Raw genomic sequence first — 19224 nt, forward strand, 5'->3', positions numbered from 1 at the left:
AGCTGGGGGATTATTGCTCTGTGCCATGGCAATTACGCCATAGAATCATAGAATAGTATGATTATGCCTTGGCACTTGTGCCATAGGGTTCCACAGGGCTCTCTTTTATCCCCCATGCTGTTCAACATCTACATGAAACTGCTGGGGGAGGTTATCCGGAGGTGTGGGCTGAGGCGTCATCAAAATGCGGATGACACCCAGCTCTGCCTCTCTTTCTCATCAAACCCAGGTGAGGCAGCGGCTGTTCTGAATCAGGGCCTGGGCACAGCAGTGGACTGGATGAGGACCAATAAACTGAAACTCAGTCCAGACAAGACGGAGGTACTGTTAGTGGGTGGTTCATTTGCCCGGCTAGGTGATATTCAACCTGTTCTGGAGGGGGTTGCTCTCCCCCTAAAGGATCACGTTCGTAGTTTGGGGGTGCTCTTGGACCCAGAACTGTCACTTGAGGCACAGGTGAACTCAGTGGCATGGAGCACTTTTTATCTGCTTAGGCTGATATACCAACTACGCCCTTAGCTGGACAGAGAGAGCCTAGCTACAGTTATCCATGCTCTGATAACTTCTCGTCTGGATTACTGCAATGCACTATACGTGGGGCTGCCTTTGAAAACGGTCCGGAAACTTCAGCTGGTCCAAGATAGGGCAGCAAGATTGTTAACAGGGACTGGCCTGCGAGCTCATATTACGCCAGTACTTTTTCAGCTGCACTGGTTGCCAGTCCATTTCCGGGCCCGATTCAAAGTGCTGGTATTAACATTTAAAGCCCGGACCTTAAGATCGTCATCAGCGGCCCTTCTCCGTGAGCCCCTGCCAAAGGAAGTGAGGCGGGTGCCTACTAGGAGGAGGGCTTTTTCTGCTGTGGCACCCTGGCTGTGAATTAGCTCCCTAGTGAGGTTCGCCTGGCACCTACATTGTATTCCTTTCGGCGCCAGGTGAAGACCTTTTTATTTTCCTAGGCATTTTAGCATTTTAGCTTTCTAGACTTTTAGCTTTGCTGTTTTAAATCTGTATTTTAAATTCATATTTAAAATCTGCTGCTCACTGCTGCTAGGTTTTATTGTGATTGTATTTTTATACTGTGGTTTTAATGTTCTATATATTTTAAATCGTTTTATTGTGTATTGTTTGGGTTTTATTTTTGTGAACCGCCCAGAGAGCTTTGGCTGTTGGATGGTATAGAAATGAGATGAATAAATAAAAAATAGCCAGTGTTTCAAGGAAGCATGATGTAGTAGTAATGGGGGACTTTAATTTCCCTGATATTTCTTGGGAGACAAATTATGCAAAACATGGTCCCTCCAACGAATCCCAGACTTGTGTTGCTGATAACTTCCTCTCACTGAAAGTAGAGGAAGGAATTAGAGGATCGGCTATCCTTGACTTGATGCTAACCAACAGAGATGACTTAGTGGATAAAGTAGCAGTTACAGGAACTCTGGGGGAAAGCGTCCATGTTGTACTTGAGTTCTTGGTTCTAAGGGAAGCAAAAGCCGAGTGTAGTCAAACGCGTATTGTAGGAAAGCTGATTTTAATAAACTCAGAACAATGATCAGTAAGGTCCCATGGCAAGCGACTCTAACAAGAAAAGGAGTCCAAGATGGGTGGGAGTTTTTAAAAAAGGAAATTCTCAAGGCACAATTACAAACAATTCCAACAAGAAGAGGTGGAAGACAACAGAAGAAGCCAATGTGGCTTCACAAAAAGCTTAGAGATGACCTGAAAACAAAAAAGGACACATATAGGAAGTGGAAGGAAGGACAAGTGACAAAGGAAGAGTACAGGCAGGTAGCACAGAATTGCAGGGATGGTGTCAGGAAGGCTAAAGCTGAGAACAAGCTGAGATTAGCGAGAGATGCTAAAAGCAACAAACAGGCTTTCTTCAGCCACGTGCATCGTAAAAGAGAGAGGAAAGAAATGCTTGTTCAGCTATTAAATAAGGATGGCAAAATGATAACAGATGACAAAGAAAAGGCAGAAGTGCTCAATTCCTACCTTGGCTCAGTCTTCTCCCAAAAGAGGGTCTATGACCCACCCGCCAAAGGTGAAGTACAGGCTGAAGGGGCAGGATTGCAGCTTGAGATCGACAGGCACATGGTCAAGGAACACCTAATGACTTGGAATGAGTTCAAACCTCCAGGGCCAGATGAACTGCATCCTAGAGTAATAAAGGAACTGGCAGAAGAACTCTCAGAACCACTGTCTATTCTCTTTGAACAATCATGGAGGATGGGTGAAGTGCCAGATGACTGTAGGAGAGCTAATGTTGTCCCTCCCTTCAAAAAGGGTAAAAAGGAGGAACCTGGGAAGTACAGGCCAATCAGTCTGACATCAATCCCTGGGAAAATTCTGGAGCAGATGATAAAGTAGTCCATCAGTAAGCATCTTGACAACAATGCAGTGATGACTCGAAGCCAACATGGATTTGTCAAAAACAAATCCTGCCAGATGAATCTTATCTTGTTTTTTTTTATCAAGGAACCTCCCTTGTGGACTGTGGGAATGCTGTGGACATCATAGAATCATAGCATAGTAGGGTTGGAAGGGGCCTAGAAGACCATCGGGTCCAACCCCCTGCTCAGTGCAGGAATCCAAGTCAGAGCATTCCCTACAGATGGCTGTCCAGCCTCATTTTGAATGCTTCTGGTATGGGAGAGCCCACTACATCCCTAGCTAATTGGTTCCATTGTTGTATTGCTCTAACAGGAAGTTTTTCCTGATGTTCAGTCATATCAAGGTCAAAGTATACATCATATACCTTGACCTCAGCAAAGCTTTCGACAAAATGCCCCATGAGATCCTCATGAGCAAACTAGGTAAAAACTAGCTAAACGTTGGCTAGATGGAACAACGATCAGGTGGATCCACAGTGGGCTACAGAATCGGTCTCAAAGAGTGCTTATCAATGGGATCTCCTCCAAATGGGGAATGGTAACGAGCAGGGTACTGCAGGGCTCAGTCCTGGGCCCAGTGCTCTTCAACATTTTTATGAATGACTTGGAGGAGGAGGTGCAGGGAATGCTGATCAAATTTGCAGATGACACAAAATTCGGCAGGATAGCCAGTATCCTGGAAGACAGAAACAAAATTCAAAGGGATCTTCATAGGCTGGAGCTGTGGGCAGAAAACAGCAGAATGACCTTTAATAGCGATACATGCCAAGTTCTGCACCAAGGAAAAAGAAACCAAATGCACAGTTACAAAATCGGGGATACTTGGCTCAAGCTGGCTACAAGTGAGAAGGATCTTGGAATTGTTGATCACAAGCTGAATGTCAGCCAACAATGTGATGTAGCTGCAAAAAAGGCAGATGCTATTTTGGGCTGCATTAATAGAAGCATAGCATCCAAATCCTGGGAAGTACTAGTTCCCCTCTATTCAGCACTGGTTAGGCCTCATCTGGAGTACTGTGTCCAATTCTGGCCACCACACTTTCAGAAGGATGCAGACAAACTGGAGAGGGTTCAGAGGAGGGCAACGAGGATGATCAGGGGACTGGAAACAAAGCCCTATGAAGAGAGACTGAAAGAACTGGTCATGTTTAGCCTTGAGAAGAAAGACTGGGGGGAGATGTGATAGCGCTCTTCAAGTACTTGAAAGTTGTCCAAGAGAGGAAGGCCAGGATCTCTTCTCGATCATCCCAGAGTGCAGGACACGGAATAATGGGCTCAAGTGACAGGAAGCCAGATTCCGGCTGAACATCAGGAAAAACTTCCTGACTGTCAGAGCAATACGACAATGGAACCAATTCCCTGGGGAGGTGGTGGGCTCTCCCACACTGGAGGCGTTCAGGATGAGGCTGGACAGCCATGTGTCAGGGATGCTCTGACTTGGATTCCTGCATTGAGCAGGGGTTTGGACTCGATGGCCTTGTAGGTCCCGTCCATCTCTACTCTTCTATGGTTCTATGATTCTAACCAAGCTCACCCATCTCTTCGTCTTGCTGCAGGGAATGGTTCCATTTTCCCTCTTCCGTAAGGCTTAAGAACATAAGAACATCACAATGCAAGAGCTATGCTGGATCAGAAAAAAGGCCTATCTAGTCCAACATTGTGGATACACAGTGGCCCATCAGCTGCTTGTGGGAAACCCAGAAGTAGGACATGGGTGCAATTGCACCTTCCCAGCTTCGTTTTGCAACAACTGTGTATATAGGCATGCTGCCTCTGATACGGCTGGAGGTAGCAAATAGCCATCAGGAGTGGTAGCCATGGATAACCCTATTTTCTGTGTAAATGTCTAGTCCCCTTTTAAAACCATCCAAACGGGTGGCCATCACTACATGTTGCGGTAGCAAATTGCATAGCTTAAGTATGCAACTGTGTGAAAAAGTACTTCCTTTATCTTTCTTGAATCTCCCACAATCAGCTTCACGGGATTGATCCCACCAGGTTCTAGCATTGTGAGAAAGGGATTAAAATGTCTCCTTATCCAATTTGCCCACACCATGCATAGTTATTTACACCTCTATCATGTCTCCCCTCTTCATGGATCACTGCCTTGTTGTGGCGAAGGGGCTTGCGTAACTCAGTGAAGCCATAAGCTATGCCGTGCAGGGCCACCCAAGACGGACAGGTCATGGCAGAGAGTTCTGACAAAATGTGGTCCACTGGAGAAGGAAATGGCAACCCACTCCAGTATTCTTGCCAAGAAAACCCCATGGAACGTATCACAAGGCTAAAAGAGATGACGCCGGAAGATGAGCCCCTCAGGTCGGAAGGTGTCCAATATGCTACTGGGGAAGAGCAGAGGGTATTTCCAAGTAGCGCCAGAAAGAGTGAAGCGGCTGGGCCAAACCCGAAAGGACACTCAGCTGTGGATGTGTCTGGCGGTGAAAAGAAAGTCTGATGCTGTAAAGAACAATATTGTTTAGGAACCTGGAATGTCAGATCAATGAATCAAGGTAAGCTGGAGGTGGTCAAACATCAGATGGCAAGATTGAACATCGACATTTTGGGAATCAGCGAACTCAAATGGACAGGCATGGGCGAATTTAATTCAGGTGACCATCATATCTACTATTGTGGGCAAGAATCCCTTAGAAGAAATGGAGTAGCACTCACAGTCAACAAAAGGGTGGGAAAAGCAGTACTGGGGTACAATCTTAAAAATGATAGAATGATCTCAGTACGAATCCAAGGCAAACCATTCAACATCACAGTAATTCAAGTCTATGCCCCAACCACTGAGGCCGAAGAAGCTGAGGTTGATCGGTTCTATGAAGACCTACAACACCTTCTAGAACTAACACCAAAAAAAGATGTCCTCTTCATCATAGGGGATTGGAATGCTAAAGCAGGAAGTCAAGAAATCACCGGGATAACAGGCAGGCATGGCCTTGGTGTACAAAATGAAGCAGGACAAAAGCTAATAGAGTTTTGCCAAGAGAACATGCTGATCATAGCAAACACTCTTTTCCAACAGCACAAGAGGCGACTCTACACATGGACGTCACCAGATGGTCAATATCGAAATCAGATTGATTATGTCCTTTGCAGCCAAAGATGGAGAAGCTCTATACAGTCAGTCAAAACAAGACCTGGAGCTGACTGTGGCTCAGATCATGAGCTGCTTCTTGCAAAATTTCGGCTTAAATTGAAGAACGTCGGGGAAACCACTAAACCGTTCAGGTATGACCTAAATCATATCCCTCATGAATATACAGTGGAGGTGAGGAATAGATTTCAGGGATTAGACCTGATAGACAGAGTGCCTGAGGAACTATGGACGGAGGTCTGTAACATTGTTCAGGAGGCAGCAACGAAATCCGTCCCAAAGAAAAAGAAATGCAAGAAAGCCAAGTGGCTGTCTGATGAGGCTTTACAAGTAGCTCACGAAAGAAGGGAAGCGAAAAGCAAGGGAGAAAGGGGAAGATATACCCAACTAAATGCAGAGTTCCAGAGAATAGCAAGGAGAGACAAGAAGGCCTTCTTAAATGAACAATGCAAAGAATCGAGGAAAACAACAGAATGGGAAAGACTAGAGATCTCTTCAAGAAAATTGGAGATCTCAAGGGAACGTTTTGTGCAAAGACGGGCATGATAAAGGACAAAGAAGGCAGGGACCTAACAGAAGCAGATGAGATTAAGAAGAGGTGGAAAGAATACACAGAAGAACTATACAGGAAAGATTTGAATGTCCCTGATAGCCATGATAGTGCGGTCACTGAACTTGATCCGGACATCCTCGAGAGTGAAGTCAAGTGGGCCTTAGGAAGCATTAGTAACAACAAAGCTAGCGGAGATGACAGTATTCCAGCCGAGCTATTTAAAATCCTAAAAGATGATGCTGTTAAAGTGCTGCATTCAATATGCCAACAAATCTGGAACACTCATCAGTGGCCACAAGACTGGAAAAGGTCAGTTTACATTCCAATTCCAAAGAAGGGCAACGCCAAAGAGTGTTCAAACTACCGCACAATTGCGCTCATTTCACATGCCAGCAAGGTGATGCTCAAAATCCTACAAGGTAGGCTTCAGCAGTATGCGAACCGAGAACTACCGGAAGTACAAGCTGGGTTTCGAAGAGGCAGAGGAACTAGAGATCAAATCGCCAACATTCGCTGCATCATGGAGAAAGCAAGAGAATTCCAGAAAAACGTCTATTTCTGCTTCATTGACTACGCTAAAGCCTTTGATTGTGTGGATCACAACAAACTGTGGCAAATTCTGAAAGAGATGGGAGTACCAGACCACCTTACCTGTCTCCTGAGAAACCTGTACGAGGGTCAAGAAGCAACAGTAAGAACCAGAGATGGAACAACCGATTGGTTCAAAATTGGGAAAGGAGTACGACAAGGCTGCATACTGTCACCCTGCTTATTTAACTTATATGCAGAGTACATCATGAGAAATGCCGGGTTGGATGAATCAGAGGTCGGAATTAAGATTGCTGGGAGAATTATCAACAACCTCCGATATGCAGACGATACCACCCTAATGGCAGAAAGCGAAGAGGATCTCAAGAGCCTCTTTTTGAGGGTGAAAGAGGAGAGTGCAAAAGCTGGTTTGAAACTCAACATTAAAAAAACGAAGATCATGGCATCTGGCCCCATCACTTCCTGGCATATAGAAGGGGAAGAAATGGAAGCAGGGACAGATTTTACTTTCTTGGGCTCCAAGATCACCGCAGACGGTGACTGTAGCCATGAAATTAAAAGACACTTGCTCCTTGGGAGGAAAGCTATGGCCAACCTAGACAGCATAGTAAGAAGCAGAGACATCACCTTGCCGACAAAGGTCTGTCTAATCAAAGCTATGGTTTTCCCAGTAGTAATGTATGGCTGTGAGAGCTGGACTATAAGGAAGGTTGAGCGCCGAAGAATTGATGCTTTTGAACTGTGGTGCTGGAGAAGACTCTTACGAGTCCCCTGGACTGCAAGGAGGTCAAATCAGTCCATCCTAAAGGAAATCAACCCTGAGTGCTCATTGGAAGGACAGATAATGAAGCTGAAGCTCCAGTATTTTGGCTACCTAATGTGAAGAGAAAACTCCCTGGAAAAGACCCTGATGCTGGGAAAGACTGAAGGCAAAAGGAGAAGGGGACGGCAGAGGATGAGATGGCTAGATAGCATCACGGATGCAATGAATATGAACTTGAGCATGCTCCGGGAGAGAGCGCAGGACAGGAAGGCCTGGTGTGCTATGGTCCATGGGGTCACGAAGAGTCGGACATGACTGAACGACTGAACAACAACAACAAGGGAAGAATTTGGTGGCCTGTAAAGCTCACCTGTCCTTTTGAGGTGCGTGCTGCAAGCTCTTAAATCTGAGATGCATGCTAGAGTTTGATGAGCTTTGTTGGCATCTTTAAAGGCAGCCCAGTGCAAGGAATTGCAGCCCTGAGGTATGCTTGGACAGCAGTGGTGGGCATGCCAGTGGAGCGATGAGCATGTGTAGTAGCGCTTACTCAAGGCTACCTTGGTGTTTCTGGTATCACGGAACTTGCCTCAAAATGAGCTGTGGAAACGCGAGGTGATCGTCACCATCCGCTCTCCAGCCCTCGCAAAACATTGATTGATTATGTTTGCTTAGCAAAGGGGCCGCCCACCGGCTGCCCAGTGGGATGAGGGTGCGTGCCAGCCCTGGCGCTTGCTCCACTCGCTAAGAGAACAGTTTGCTTTGGCTGCGACAAAGACATGCGCTGCTGCCTTCCCACTTCTGTCAGGGTTCTGTTTTAAATTTGCAAAGGGCCTAGCTGGGTTCCTTGATGTGGCCACTTCTGGCCAGACTCGCAAGCGCTGCTGTGGGGCTCCCGATGACCGTGATGTGGGAGCTCTTGGGCTGGCTGGCTGCGCAGGGAGTGCCTGGACAGAAGCACCACCAAAGCGAAGGCAGCCAGTGCCTGGGCCTCCGCTGCTTCGTGGCCCAGTTGCTCTGGGCAAAGGCAGGGGGGCTTCTCTTGCAGGGCCACTTCTGCTTCGGCTCTGTCTCCCTCCATGCCGAGTCTACAGGCTGGGCAGTGTTCGACCACAGGTGGTAAACCGCATGCATGCCTGAGCTCTCCTTCAGCTCTTGCCTGATTGACTTGATTGTCGTGCTGTAGTGTGCCGGATGGCCGTTGGCCCATCTGGTAGTTTTTGTTCTCAGTTCTGCCCTAGAATGATGAGTTTTGCCTTCTGAGGACCTTCCACGAATAGTATTTCAGAAACTCTATAGCAGGCCGAGCTCAATTCTCCAGTGGGGGGGTGGTTTTTTGAACACCTTCAATGTTTGCATGAGCAGATAGTTGAGAGCAGTGGGTGGTAATGGGGGGGTGGTAGCGGCTGAGTTTTTCTTGGTTTGAGTGGGGAATAGAGGTCATTCCATGTGCAGTGCTCTCCAGTTACCACATCGATTGATTCAGTCTAATTCTGATATCCTATTTATAAAGCAGGTCGCAAGCTGTGCGTTCAGAATGTCCATTCAGAGCCAGGCCGACCCCTGTGCTTTTTGGGGGGTTGGCAAGGTCTTACTTCAATATAAATGGAAAACAGTTGAGAACAGTTTTCCCCTCAAAAGATGAGAGGAGCATCCAGTTCTGCTTGCAGAGGAAAGAGATGACTTTTATGATTGCAGAGTTTTGAAGCATCTTCATGGCCCTTCCTTACGTAGTTAGTGGTATTAATTTGTATAACACCAAGGAGATCTAGACGCTGCTGACAAAGGAAGAAAGGTGGGCTGGGCGTGATGTAAGAGTACAGGATGAAACCTGTTTTCTTTGCTGCTGCAGTGTGTGGTTATGCTTCAGTCCACTGGAGGAGAGATTAGGAGAGCCCAGGAAAGATTATAGGCATGTGCAGGTGGGTGGTCTGCATTGCAAATATGTTCTGACAATTATAGTGGTAGCTTCTCAGAGTTTATCTGCCATGAGAGACTACCATGGTGCATGTGGGAATTTTGTTCCACAGGGAAGGGGGAAGGGGCGAGTAGTGCCATGTGTACAATCCAGTATTTGTCATGTGTAAGTGTGGATGCAGCTGCCCCTTGCATTGATCCTGTAAGGGAAGGTCCCTCCATTGCCTCTGATTAGTTGTGGTAGCCTTAAAACTGTGCATAGTGCTGAGTACTCACCCTTACGCACTCTGTGGAGAGCCTACATGATCAGTGAATACACATATCAATGGTTCTGTTCCCGGAGTGGCTGCTGATGCAGTCTCAGATATGAGTAATGCCTGTGGGGGGCACGACGGGAGAGACTCCCTAGCAGTGTCGAGACTCTCTCATCGTGCACGCGCATGGCAGGAGAAGAAGTCTTGAGTTCCGCCAGCATACAGCGTGAGAGCGTCTTCCCCAACCGTTCTTCTCTAGCTGCTAGCAAACTCAGTACCTCTCAGGCACTTAAGGTTTGAGTTTGCATATGAGGAAAATAAGAACTGCTAATTTTTCCTGCTCCACTTTTTTGAGTTAGTGTGATAGTAATATCAGTGACTTCAAGCTTTAAAGAGTTCTTGCCTGAGCTGCTTAAAAGATCTAGTTATTGAGAGGGGGAATAGATAACAACATGTATCTAAAGTGCTGTTTCGCACTGGTGATAAATGGCTGTGTGTGACGTTGTTCAGTTGTTCAGTCGTGTCCGACTCTTCGTGACCCCATGGACCATAGCACGCCAGGCCTTCCTGTCCTGCGCTCTCTCCCAGAGCGTGCTCAAGTCCATATTCATTGCATCAGTGATGCTATCTAGCCATCTCATCCTCTGCCGTCCCCTTCTCCTTTTGCCTTCAGTCTTTCCCAGCATCAGGGTCTTTTCCAGTGAGTTTTCTCTTTGCATTAGGTGGCCAAAATATTTGAGCTTCAGCTTCAGGATCTGTCCTTCCAATGAGCACTCAGGGTTGATTTCCTTCAGGATGGACTGATTTGACCTCCTTGCAGTCCAGGGGACTTGTAAGAGGTGTGTGATGTTACATATCTCTTTATGTATAATCTGTAAGTATAGTAACTAGGAGAGGACAGGAATGCTATACTGTGCAACCAGACTTGACACACTGTAGGCAGAGCAAAAGAAAAAGAAAAAAAGAAACTTTTTAGTGGCCAGTGATCATGCCCTCACGGGAGTGGAGTATGCCTTGATGACTTTCAAAATTGGCGTGATAGGATTTGTAACCCATAGCTCTAAATGCTGGATGCTGTAAGCATATAAAACTCAGAAGTGGGTTTCTGGATGTATTTCACTTAGGCTATAGGCCGGGTTTTGGCAGTGAAAATGTCTTGGTTGCGCTGATGGTTGATCTGTCCTGGGAGGGGGGGGGGAGAGAGAGAGAGAGAGAGAGAAGCAGAGAGTATCATCCTATTGATTCTTCCCTCAGTAGCTTTTGATGCCATCAGCCATGGTAACCTTCTGGATAGACCAGGTGGGTTAGGAATTGGGGGCAGTCTTGTGGTTCCGTTCCTTCCCAGATGGTCAGTTCCATAAGATGAGGCTGGGGCATTACTGCTCAACTCCTTGGCATGTATGGTACCAGCCCCTACAGGGTCCAGTTTTGCTCTTCGTGCTTTTTAACATCTACATGAAATGGCTGGGTGAGGTCATCTGGAGGTTTTGGAGTGAGGTGCCATCAATATGCATATGACACCCAGCTCTATTGATCTTTTTAATCTAATTCAGGTGAGAGCTTTGGTTATTGGGTGGTATAGAAATGCAATAAAAGTAAATAAATAATGAAGGTGCTTAACCCAGTGTGCTTGGGTGCAGTAATGGACTGGATGAAGGCCAGTAAACAGGCTCAATCCAGACAAGATGGAGATGCTGTCGGTGGCAGGGGGTGCAAGGAGTTGTCTGGCCGGTGAGTGGTGTTTGCCCCATTTTCGATGGGGTTGCACTCTGTCTGAAGGAACGTGCTCTTAGCCTGGGGAGTGCTCCGTAATCCGTCTTTGTCATGAGAGATTCAGGTTGCCTCTGTGGACCTGGAGCACCTTCCTCCCATTTCTGCTGGTGTGAGCCTGGTCTCAGTTATCCTCCAGACCTGACCAACATTTATTTATTTATTTATTTATTTCATTTCTATACCGCCCAATAGCCGAAGCTCTCTGGGCAGTTCACAAAAATTAAAACCAAACAACACACAATAAAACAATTTAAAATATACAGAACATTAAAACCACAATATAACAATACAACCACAATAAAACCTAGCAGCAGTGCAGGAGTTTAAAATACAGAGTTAAAACAGCAAAGATAAAAATTTAGAAAGCTAAAATGCTAAAATGCCTGGGAAAATAAAAAGGTCTTCACCTGGCGCCGAAAGGAGTACAATGTAGGCGCCAGGCGAACCTCACTAGGGAGCTCATTCCAGAGCCGGGGTGCCACAACAGAAAAAGCCCTCCTCCTAGTAGGCACCCGCCTCACTTCCTTTGGCAGGGGTTCACGGAGAAGGGCCGCTGATGATGATCTTAAGGTCCGGGCAGACACATATGGGAGGAGGCGATCCTTCAGATAACCTGGCCCAAGCCGTTAAGGGCTTTGAATGTTAACACCAGCACTTTGAATCGGGCCCGGAAATGGACTGGCAGCCAGTGCAGCTGGAAAAGTACTGGCGTAATATGAGCTCGCAGGCCAGTCCCTGTTAACAATCTTGCTGCCCTATTTTGGACCAGCTGAAGTTTCCGGACCATTTTCGAAGGCAGCCCCACGTATAACGCATTGCAGTAATCCAGACGAGAAGTTATCAGAGCATGGATCACTGTAGCTAGGCTCTGTCTGTCCAGATAAGGGCGTAGTTGGTATACCAGCCAAGGCTGATAAAAAGTGCTCCGTGCCACTGAGTTCACCTGTGCCTCAAGTGACAGTTCTGGATCCAAGAGCACCCCCAAACTAGGAACCTGATCCTTTAGGGGGAGTGCAACCCCCTCCAGAACAGGTTGAATATCACCTAGCCGGGCAGACGAACCACCCACTAACAGCACCTCCATCTTGTCTGGATTGAGTTTCAGTTTATTAGCCCTCATCCAGTCCATTACCGTGCCCAGGCACTGGTTCAGAACAGCCACTGCCTCACCTGGTTTTGATGAGAAAGAGAGGTAGAGCTGGGTGTCATCCGCATATTGATGGCACCTCAGCCCACACCTCCGGATAACCTCCCCCAGCGGTTTCATGTAGAGGTTAAGCAGCATGGGGGATAAAAGAGAGCGCTGTGGAACCCCATGGCACAATTGCCATGGCACAGAGCAATAATCCCCCAGCACCACCTTCTGGAATCGGCCATCCAAGTAGGAGCGGAACCACTGTAGTGCAGTGCCTCCAACTCCCAACCCAGACAACCTATTCAGAAGGATACCATGTTCGATGGTATTGAAAGCCACTGAGAGGTCCAGGAGAATCAACAGGGTCGCACTCCCCCTGTCCCTCTCCCGGCAGAGGTCATCCCACAGGGCGACCAAGGCAGTTTCCGTTCCAAAACCAGGCCTGAAGCCCGATTGAAATGGATCTAGATAATCCGTTTCATTCAACAGTGCCTGGAGCTGCTCAAGCACCTTGCCCAGGAAGGGGATGTTGGCCACTGGCCTATAATTGTTAACATCCTCTGGGTCCATTTTAGGCTTTTTCAGGAGTGGTCTAATTACTGCCTCTTTTAGAGCGGCAGGCACCACTCCCTCTCTCAAGGAGGAATTTACGACCTCCTGGACCCAGCCAGACAACCCCTCCTTGTTTGATTTAATAAGCCGTGAAGGGCAAGGGTCAAGCACACAAGTGGTCTTTCGGACTTGGCCAAGCACCTTGTCTGCATCCTCAGGCCTCAGTAACTGAAACTCATCCAATAAAACTGGACCAGACGGTGCTCTGAACGCCTCTACCAATGGAACTGCATTAATGGTGGTGTCCAATTCATGACGATTCTGAGCGACTTTATCCTCAAAGTGCCGCGCAAACTCGTCACAGCGTGCTACTGAGGGTTCCACCGTCTCTCTCCCTGGCCCAGAATGTAACAGGCCGCGAACCACTCGGAAAAGCTCCGCTGGACAACACTGAGAAGATGCAATGCTGGTGGAAAAGAACTGCCTCTTTGCCACCCTCACCGCCACAGAGTAGGCTCGATAGTGGGCTCTTACCTGTGTTCGGTCAGACTCAGCACGAGTTTTCCTCCACCTGCGTTCTAGCCGCCTCCCCTCTTGCTTCATTGCCCTCAGCTCAGGTGTATACCAAGGAGCTGGCCGGGCTCTGCTCAGAGGGAGAGGGCGCTTGGGCGCGATCGTGTCAACCGCCCGAGTCATCTCTGCATTCCACAGAGCGACCTGAGCTTCGACAGGAGCACCAACCATACCAGCAGGAAAATCCCCCAGAGCCCTCTGGAATCCATCGGAATCCATTAATCTCCGGGGGCGGACCATTTTAATAGGTCCCCCACCCTTGCAGAGGGGGAAGGCTGCCAGGAGTCTAAACCTCAGCAGGAAGTGATCTGACCATGTCAAAGGGACAGATGTTAATTCCTCCACTTTCAGATCACCATCCACCTGCCCAGTCGAGAAAACCAGATCAAGCGTGTGTCCTTTTATATGCGTTGTGCCGATGACATGTTGGGACAGCCCCATGGTTGTCATGGCGGCCATGAAGTCCTGAGCCGCCGTGGATACAGTGGCCTCGGCATGGAAGTTGAGATCCCCCAGGACCATCATCCTAGGGGTCCTTAACACCAAGTCCTAGACCACCTCCGTCAGCTCAGGCAGGGAGTCTGATGGGCAGCGGGGTGGGCGGTACACCAACAGAATCCCCAATCTGTCCCGGGTACCAACACAAGGTACAAACACTAAAGATCTGCGCTTGAGAAGAGAAGACTGAGGGGAGATATGATAGCGCTCTTCAAGTACTTGAAAGGTTGTCACAGAGAAGAAGGCCAGGATCTCTTCTTGATTATCCCAGAGTGCAGGACACGGAATAATGGGCTCAAGTTACAGGAAGCCAGATTCCGACTGAACATCAGGAAAAACTTCCTGAGTGTCAGAGCAATACGGCAATGGAACCAATTACCTGGGGAGGTGGTGGGCTCTCCCACACTGGAGGCCTTCAAGACGAGGCTGGACAGCCATTTGTCAGGGATGCTCTGACTTGGATTCCTGCATTGAGCAGGGGGTTGGACTCGATGGCCTTGTAGGCCCCTTCCAACCCTACTATTCTATGATTCTATGATTCTATGATTCTATGAATGTTCAGGAAGCCTGGAGAGGGAGATTGAATTCCTATAGACCACGGCACCCCCCCCTCCCCGACCCTCAAGTCGGTGTTGGTGCTGCACCGAGTACCCAGGAGGGCACAGCTGGGAGAGAGTGACCCCTCCCAGTTCCCCCACCCAGGTCTCAGTAATACATGCCAGGTCAGCCCCCTCATCCACAATCAAATCATGGATGAGGGAGGTCTTATTTTGGGCTGACCTGGCATTCAGCAGCAGCACCACCAGACCCGAGGGCAGACTGGTAAGGCTGCCAGGAACCATCAGGTTGGGGGAAGAACCAGAAGAGGGGACAGCTGTGAGGTGTCTAGCCCCTCTTCTCCTCAGCTGGCCTGTTAATCCCCCAACGCCAAACCTCCCCCTGCCCGTGACCACAGTTATAGTGGCACCTCCCCGACCCCCTGAGTTGCTCCATAGTCCTCCCAGGCACATATTAAAATGTTAGGATATAAAATGTTCAACAGTGTAAAAGAATATAAAAGATAAAAGAGATAAAAGAGAACAGCAGCGAAGAAGGAGCAGATAAAATCCACGTTTGCCCCTTTCTCCCTGGTCTTTAAAGCTGCTGCCCTCTGCTGCTGCTGCTATTTGCTGCTGGTATTGTGGCTGGTGGTGTCTCTGGAGAGGCAGGTGGGTAGATCTTCAGATCCTACGCGACTCCAAGTGCAACGCTAAGTGCTCCTTCCCGAGCAGCCTCTGGCAGCCCCGCCTTAAGTACCTGTGGGCGGGGGCAGAAGCAGGCTCAGGCTCAGGATCCACCTGGTGCAGCTGCTGGCTTGTCCTCCTTCCCCAGGCTCCTTTCCATAGTTCATAGTAACATAGTTCCCGTGTATGTAACATAGTGTGTTACGTACACGGCGCTAACTGGGATCAGATGTTGCAGTCTTAGGACACCAGTGCTGGTCCATTTTCAGATTCAATTCAAAGTGCATTTTAAAAAAATCTTTATTTTTAAAGGATTACCTTGCCCATCAATAAGATTTTCAGAAAAGCTTACAAATTTTTAAAACACAATAAAACAAATTTTAAACATACAGATATATTAAAAAAGTAAAATCACTACGAGCTGCATAGAAAGATAAAAGCAATCAAATTGCAGTAAAACAGCTGAGAAAATACCCAGACATGTGGCTGGAAGGCTCTGTGGCTTCAACGTTCACGGCTTGAGAGCAGAGGATTGCCTTCTCCACATGGGCCGATACAACATATGCTAACAAATATGGCAGTGCTCTACCTGGGAAAGCACCCGCCCAGTTCTGGTGCCGCATTATAGAATTCTCTCTGGGAATCTTGCCTGTGCCTGCCCCAAGGCCACTTCCTTTTTATTGGTGGGGCCGGATATACATCCCTCAAATAAGTGGTCTTAAGAATGGTCCCAGGTGTCCTGGTTACTTAATGCTAAAGCTAGACCATTTGTCCTAGATACGTCCTTTCAAGAGGAGAAGAGGAGGTGGTCTTGTTTCCCCGATGGCAATTTGGTGCTGGGATCCAAGAATTGGTGGCAGTCTTTGTAGTTGGTAATCTGGTTTATGCTTTTCAAGAAGGCATGAAATTGAGCAAAAATGCATGTGTGTTGTGAGCCTTTCGTAGAGGGAGAACCCCAGGGAGGAACCTTCCTTCCTCTTGGAGGACTTTGCGAGCCTCACCTCACCACTGCCAGGCTACAAGGGCTTCCTTGTATTGGAGTGGATGAAGCGCTGGACCAAAAGCCTGGCTCTGGTGGCAAATCAGTTTGCACAAAGACGTCTGCGTAGTGAAGAACAGAGTCTGTGTCCTGCCTTAAGCATAACAGGAGGGAAAGGAAATTGTATTAGGGTTTCCTTGGACTCCCAAAAGGCTTTTGACAAAGTCTCGCACCAAAGGCTCCTGAGCACACTTGGCTGTCATGGGATAAGGGAAGAGGGCCTCCTATGGATCCAAAACTGGTTAAAGACCAGGAAGCAGAGAGTAAGAATGAATGGCCTTCATCTGTCAGGGATGCTCTGACTTGGATTCCTGCATTGAGCGGGGGGTTGGACTCGATGGCCTTGTAGGCTTCGGCTATTGGGCGGTATAGAAATAAATAAATAAATAAATAGGCCCCTCCCAACCCTACTATTCTATGATTCTATGATTCTGTGCAGAAAAGGGCAACTAAAATGATCAAGGGCTTGGAGCATCTCCCCTATGAGGGAAGGTTACAACAGCTGGGATTGTTTAGCTTGGAAAAAAAGGAGGGTAAGGGGAGACATGATAGAGGTCTACAAAATTATGCATGGTACGGAGAATGTGGATAGAACCTGGGGTCATCCTATGAAGCTGATTGGTGGGAGGTTCAGGACAGATAAAGTACTTCTTCACATGGTGCATACTTAAAGTGTGGAATTCACTACCACAGGATGTTGTGATGGCCACCAATTTGGATGGCTTTAAAAGGGGGTTGGACAAATTCCTGGAGGAGAAGGCTATCAATGGCTCCTTGTCCTGATGGCTATGTGCTACCTTCAGTACCAGAGGCAGTGAGCCTATGTAGACCAGTTGCTGGGGAATATGGGTGGGAGGGTGCTGTTGCACTCATGTCCTGCTTGTGGGTTCCTGGTCAACAGCTGGTCAGCCACTGTGTGAACAGAATGCTGGACTGGATGGACCCTTGGCCTGACCTAGCAGGGCTCTCCTTATGTTCTGAGGCTGAGGAAAAGAAAATGGAGAGCACGCTGGGGGCAGGCACAACAAGTTCTTGGAGCAGGGTTTAGGGGACGTGTGCTGTGAACAAATGTGTGCGCGTCTGTCCTTCCACATGCACCCCACCATGCATCTGTCCCACTTTCTAGACCTCACCCCCCCCCCCCCGTATCACTATATTGTGGGTTATTTTACTAAGATATGTTTTGGTTTTCATGTCAGAAAGATAACACGGCATTCTTTCATGGAAGGCCTTTTTGCTTCTCTTCATAAAACATTATCAAATGTTAGAAAATGTATAAAATGGGCAGAGTAAAAGTGATATATTTAGAAACGGAGTAAGTAAATACAATGTATTGTGTATGTGATACTATTTAAATTGACACTGAATGTATTTTGTAGTTTTTTTAAAAACCACGCACAACCAGTCCATTCATAGGTGTGTGGATCTCTTGGTCCACATGCAAACTGAAAACCTTAATTTAGATCTGTCATCCCCAACTAGGTACCCTCGAGATGTTTTGGATTTCAACTCCCATCAGTCCCAGCTATAAATGAGCCACAGTCTCTCTCTCTCTCTGTGTATATGTATGCAAACCAGCCATGAAAGTGGCTCTCTGGAATAGGACTAGTAACTCCAGGCTTACAGGCACTGCCTGATAGTATTTACAGTCAAAATTGCTTAATTTGCAGTAATAGTGTGCCTCTGTGCTGAAATTTTATTTTATTTATTTAAAACATTTGTTTCCTGCCCTATATCATTACAGTGGTGCATAATCCAGGGATGCTCTGACTTTGATTCCTGCACTGAGCAGGGGGTTGGACTCGATGGCCTCGGAGGCCCCTTCCAACCCTATTATTCTATGATTCTGTGATCCCCCATCTAACTGGGCTGCAATCAAAGTATGTCTGCAGCTTTCCCGCAGGAGTCTGGAGTAGCAAGTTGTGCTTTGGATCAGTCCCTGAAATCTTATTTCTTTATATTTATTTAACAGTATTTATGAATTGCTATTTAACAGCGACATGAAGCTGTTGAGTGCGGTCATCCAGAGTTTTGGAGCGTGTTGTCATCAGTATACTGATGACATGCAGCTCTATTTCTCACTTGTGGGGTGCCACAGGGTTCCATCCTCTCCCCGATGCTATTTAACATCTGTGTGAAGCCGCTGGGGACTATCATCAGGAAGTTTGGGGTGTGGTGGCATCAATATGCGGATGACACACAGCTCTACCTCTTGTTCAAATCCTCACCAAGGTTGGCTGTAGAATCCCTTTAAAACCCTCTGCGGTTCCGGCCCAGCCTATCTTAAGGAGCGCCTCTAGCAACACCAGACAGCCTGCTCAACAAGATCAGCCTCAGATGTCCTTCTCTCTGCCCCATCAGTCAGGACAGCTAGGCTGGTGAGGACAAGGGAGAGGGCCTTCTCTGTGGTGGCCCCCACTCTGTGGAACACCTTCCCTAGGGAACTCTGCCATGCCCCTTCTTTAATGAGCTTCCGCCATGCATTGAAAATGTGTTTGTTCAGGCAGGCATTTGGGGTGGGTTAGGGTATTTTTAGAAAATGATGTTTTAATGTTTAATTTTACTGTTTTAGACTGTTTATATTATTGTACATTGCCCAGAGGGTCCGGATGACTGGCCAGATGGGTCATTAAGAAATGTAATAAAATAAAAAATAGACATGGTCTTTGATGTTTATATGCTAATGCCCAGAGTATGGGAAAGAAACAGAACAAACTTGAACTCTTTATACAGGAGGAAAATTATGATCGATAGGTATAACTGAGACTTGGTGGGATGACTCTTATGACTGGAATACAGCAATTGAAGGACAAAACATGTTCCAAAAGAACAGGAGGAACAGAAAGGGAGGTGGGGTTGCACTGTATGTGAAAAAGACATATCTCTGCACAGAAGTACAGGA

At 47.4% G+C, this 19224-nt stretch overlaps 1 protein-coding gene across 12 annotated transcripts in view; it reads left to right on the forward strand.

Annotated features, from left to right (window-relative positions):
- The window catches only part of DLG1 (discs large MAGUK scaffold protein 1), a 274255-nt gene that overhangs the window by 115413 nt on the left and 139618 nt on the right, over positions 1 to 19224 (forward strand). For 2 of the 12 annotated variants that reach the window (XM_084847875.1, XM_084847877.1), the window contains exons 5-6: positions 14750 to 14762; positions 14966 to 15039. The exons of the other annotated variants lie outside the window; for them this stretch is intronic. In XM_084847875.1, coding sequence (XP_084704001.1) covers positions 14750 to 14762; positions 14966 to 15039 — 87 coding nt within the window. The remainder of the gene's footprint in view (positions 1 to 14749; positions 14763 to 14965; positions 15040 to 19224) is intronic. 12 annotated transcript variants of the gene reach the window in all.

This window comes from Heloderma suspectum, chromosome 3 (genome assembly GCF_057233095.1).
Source record: "Heloderma suspectum isolate Gila_16-S chromosome 3, 16-S_ref, whole genome shotgun sequence".
NCBI lineage: Eukaryota > Metazoa > Chordata > Lepidosauria > Squamata > Helodermatidae > Heloderma > Heloderma suspectum.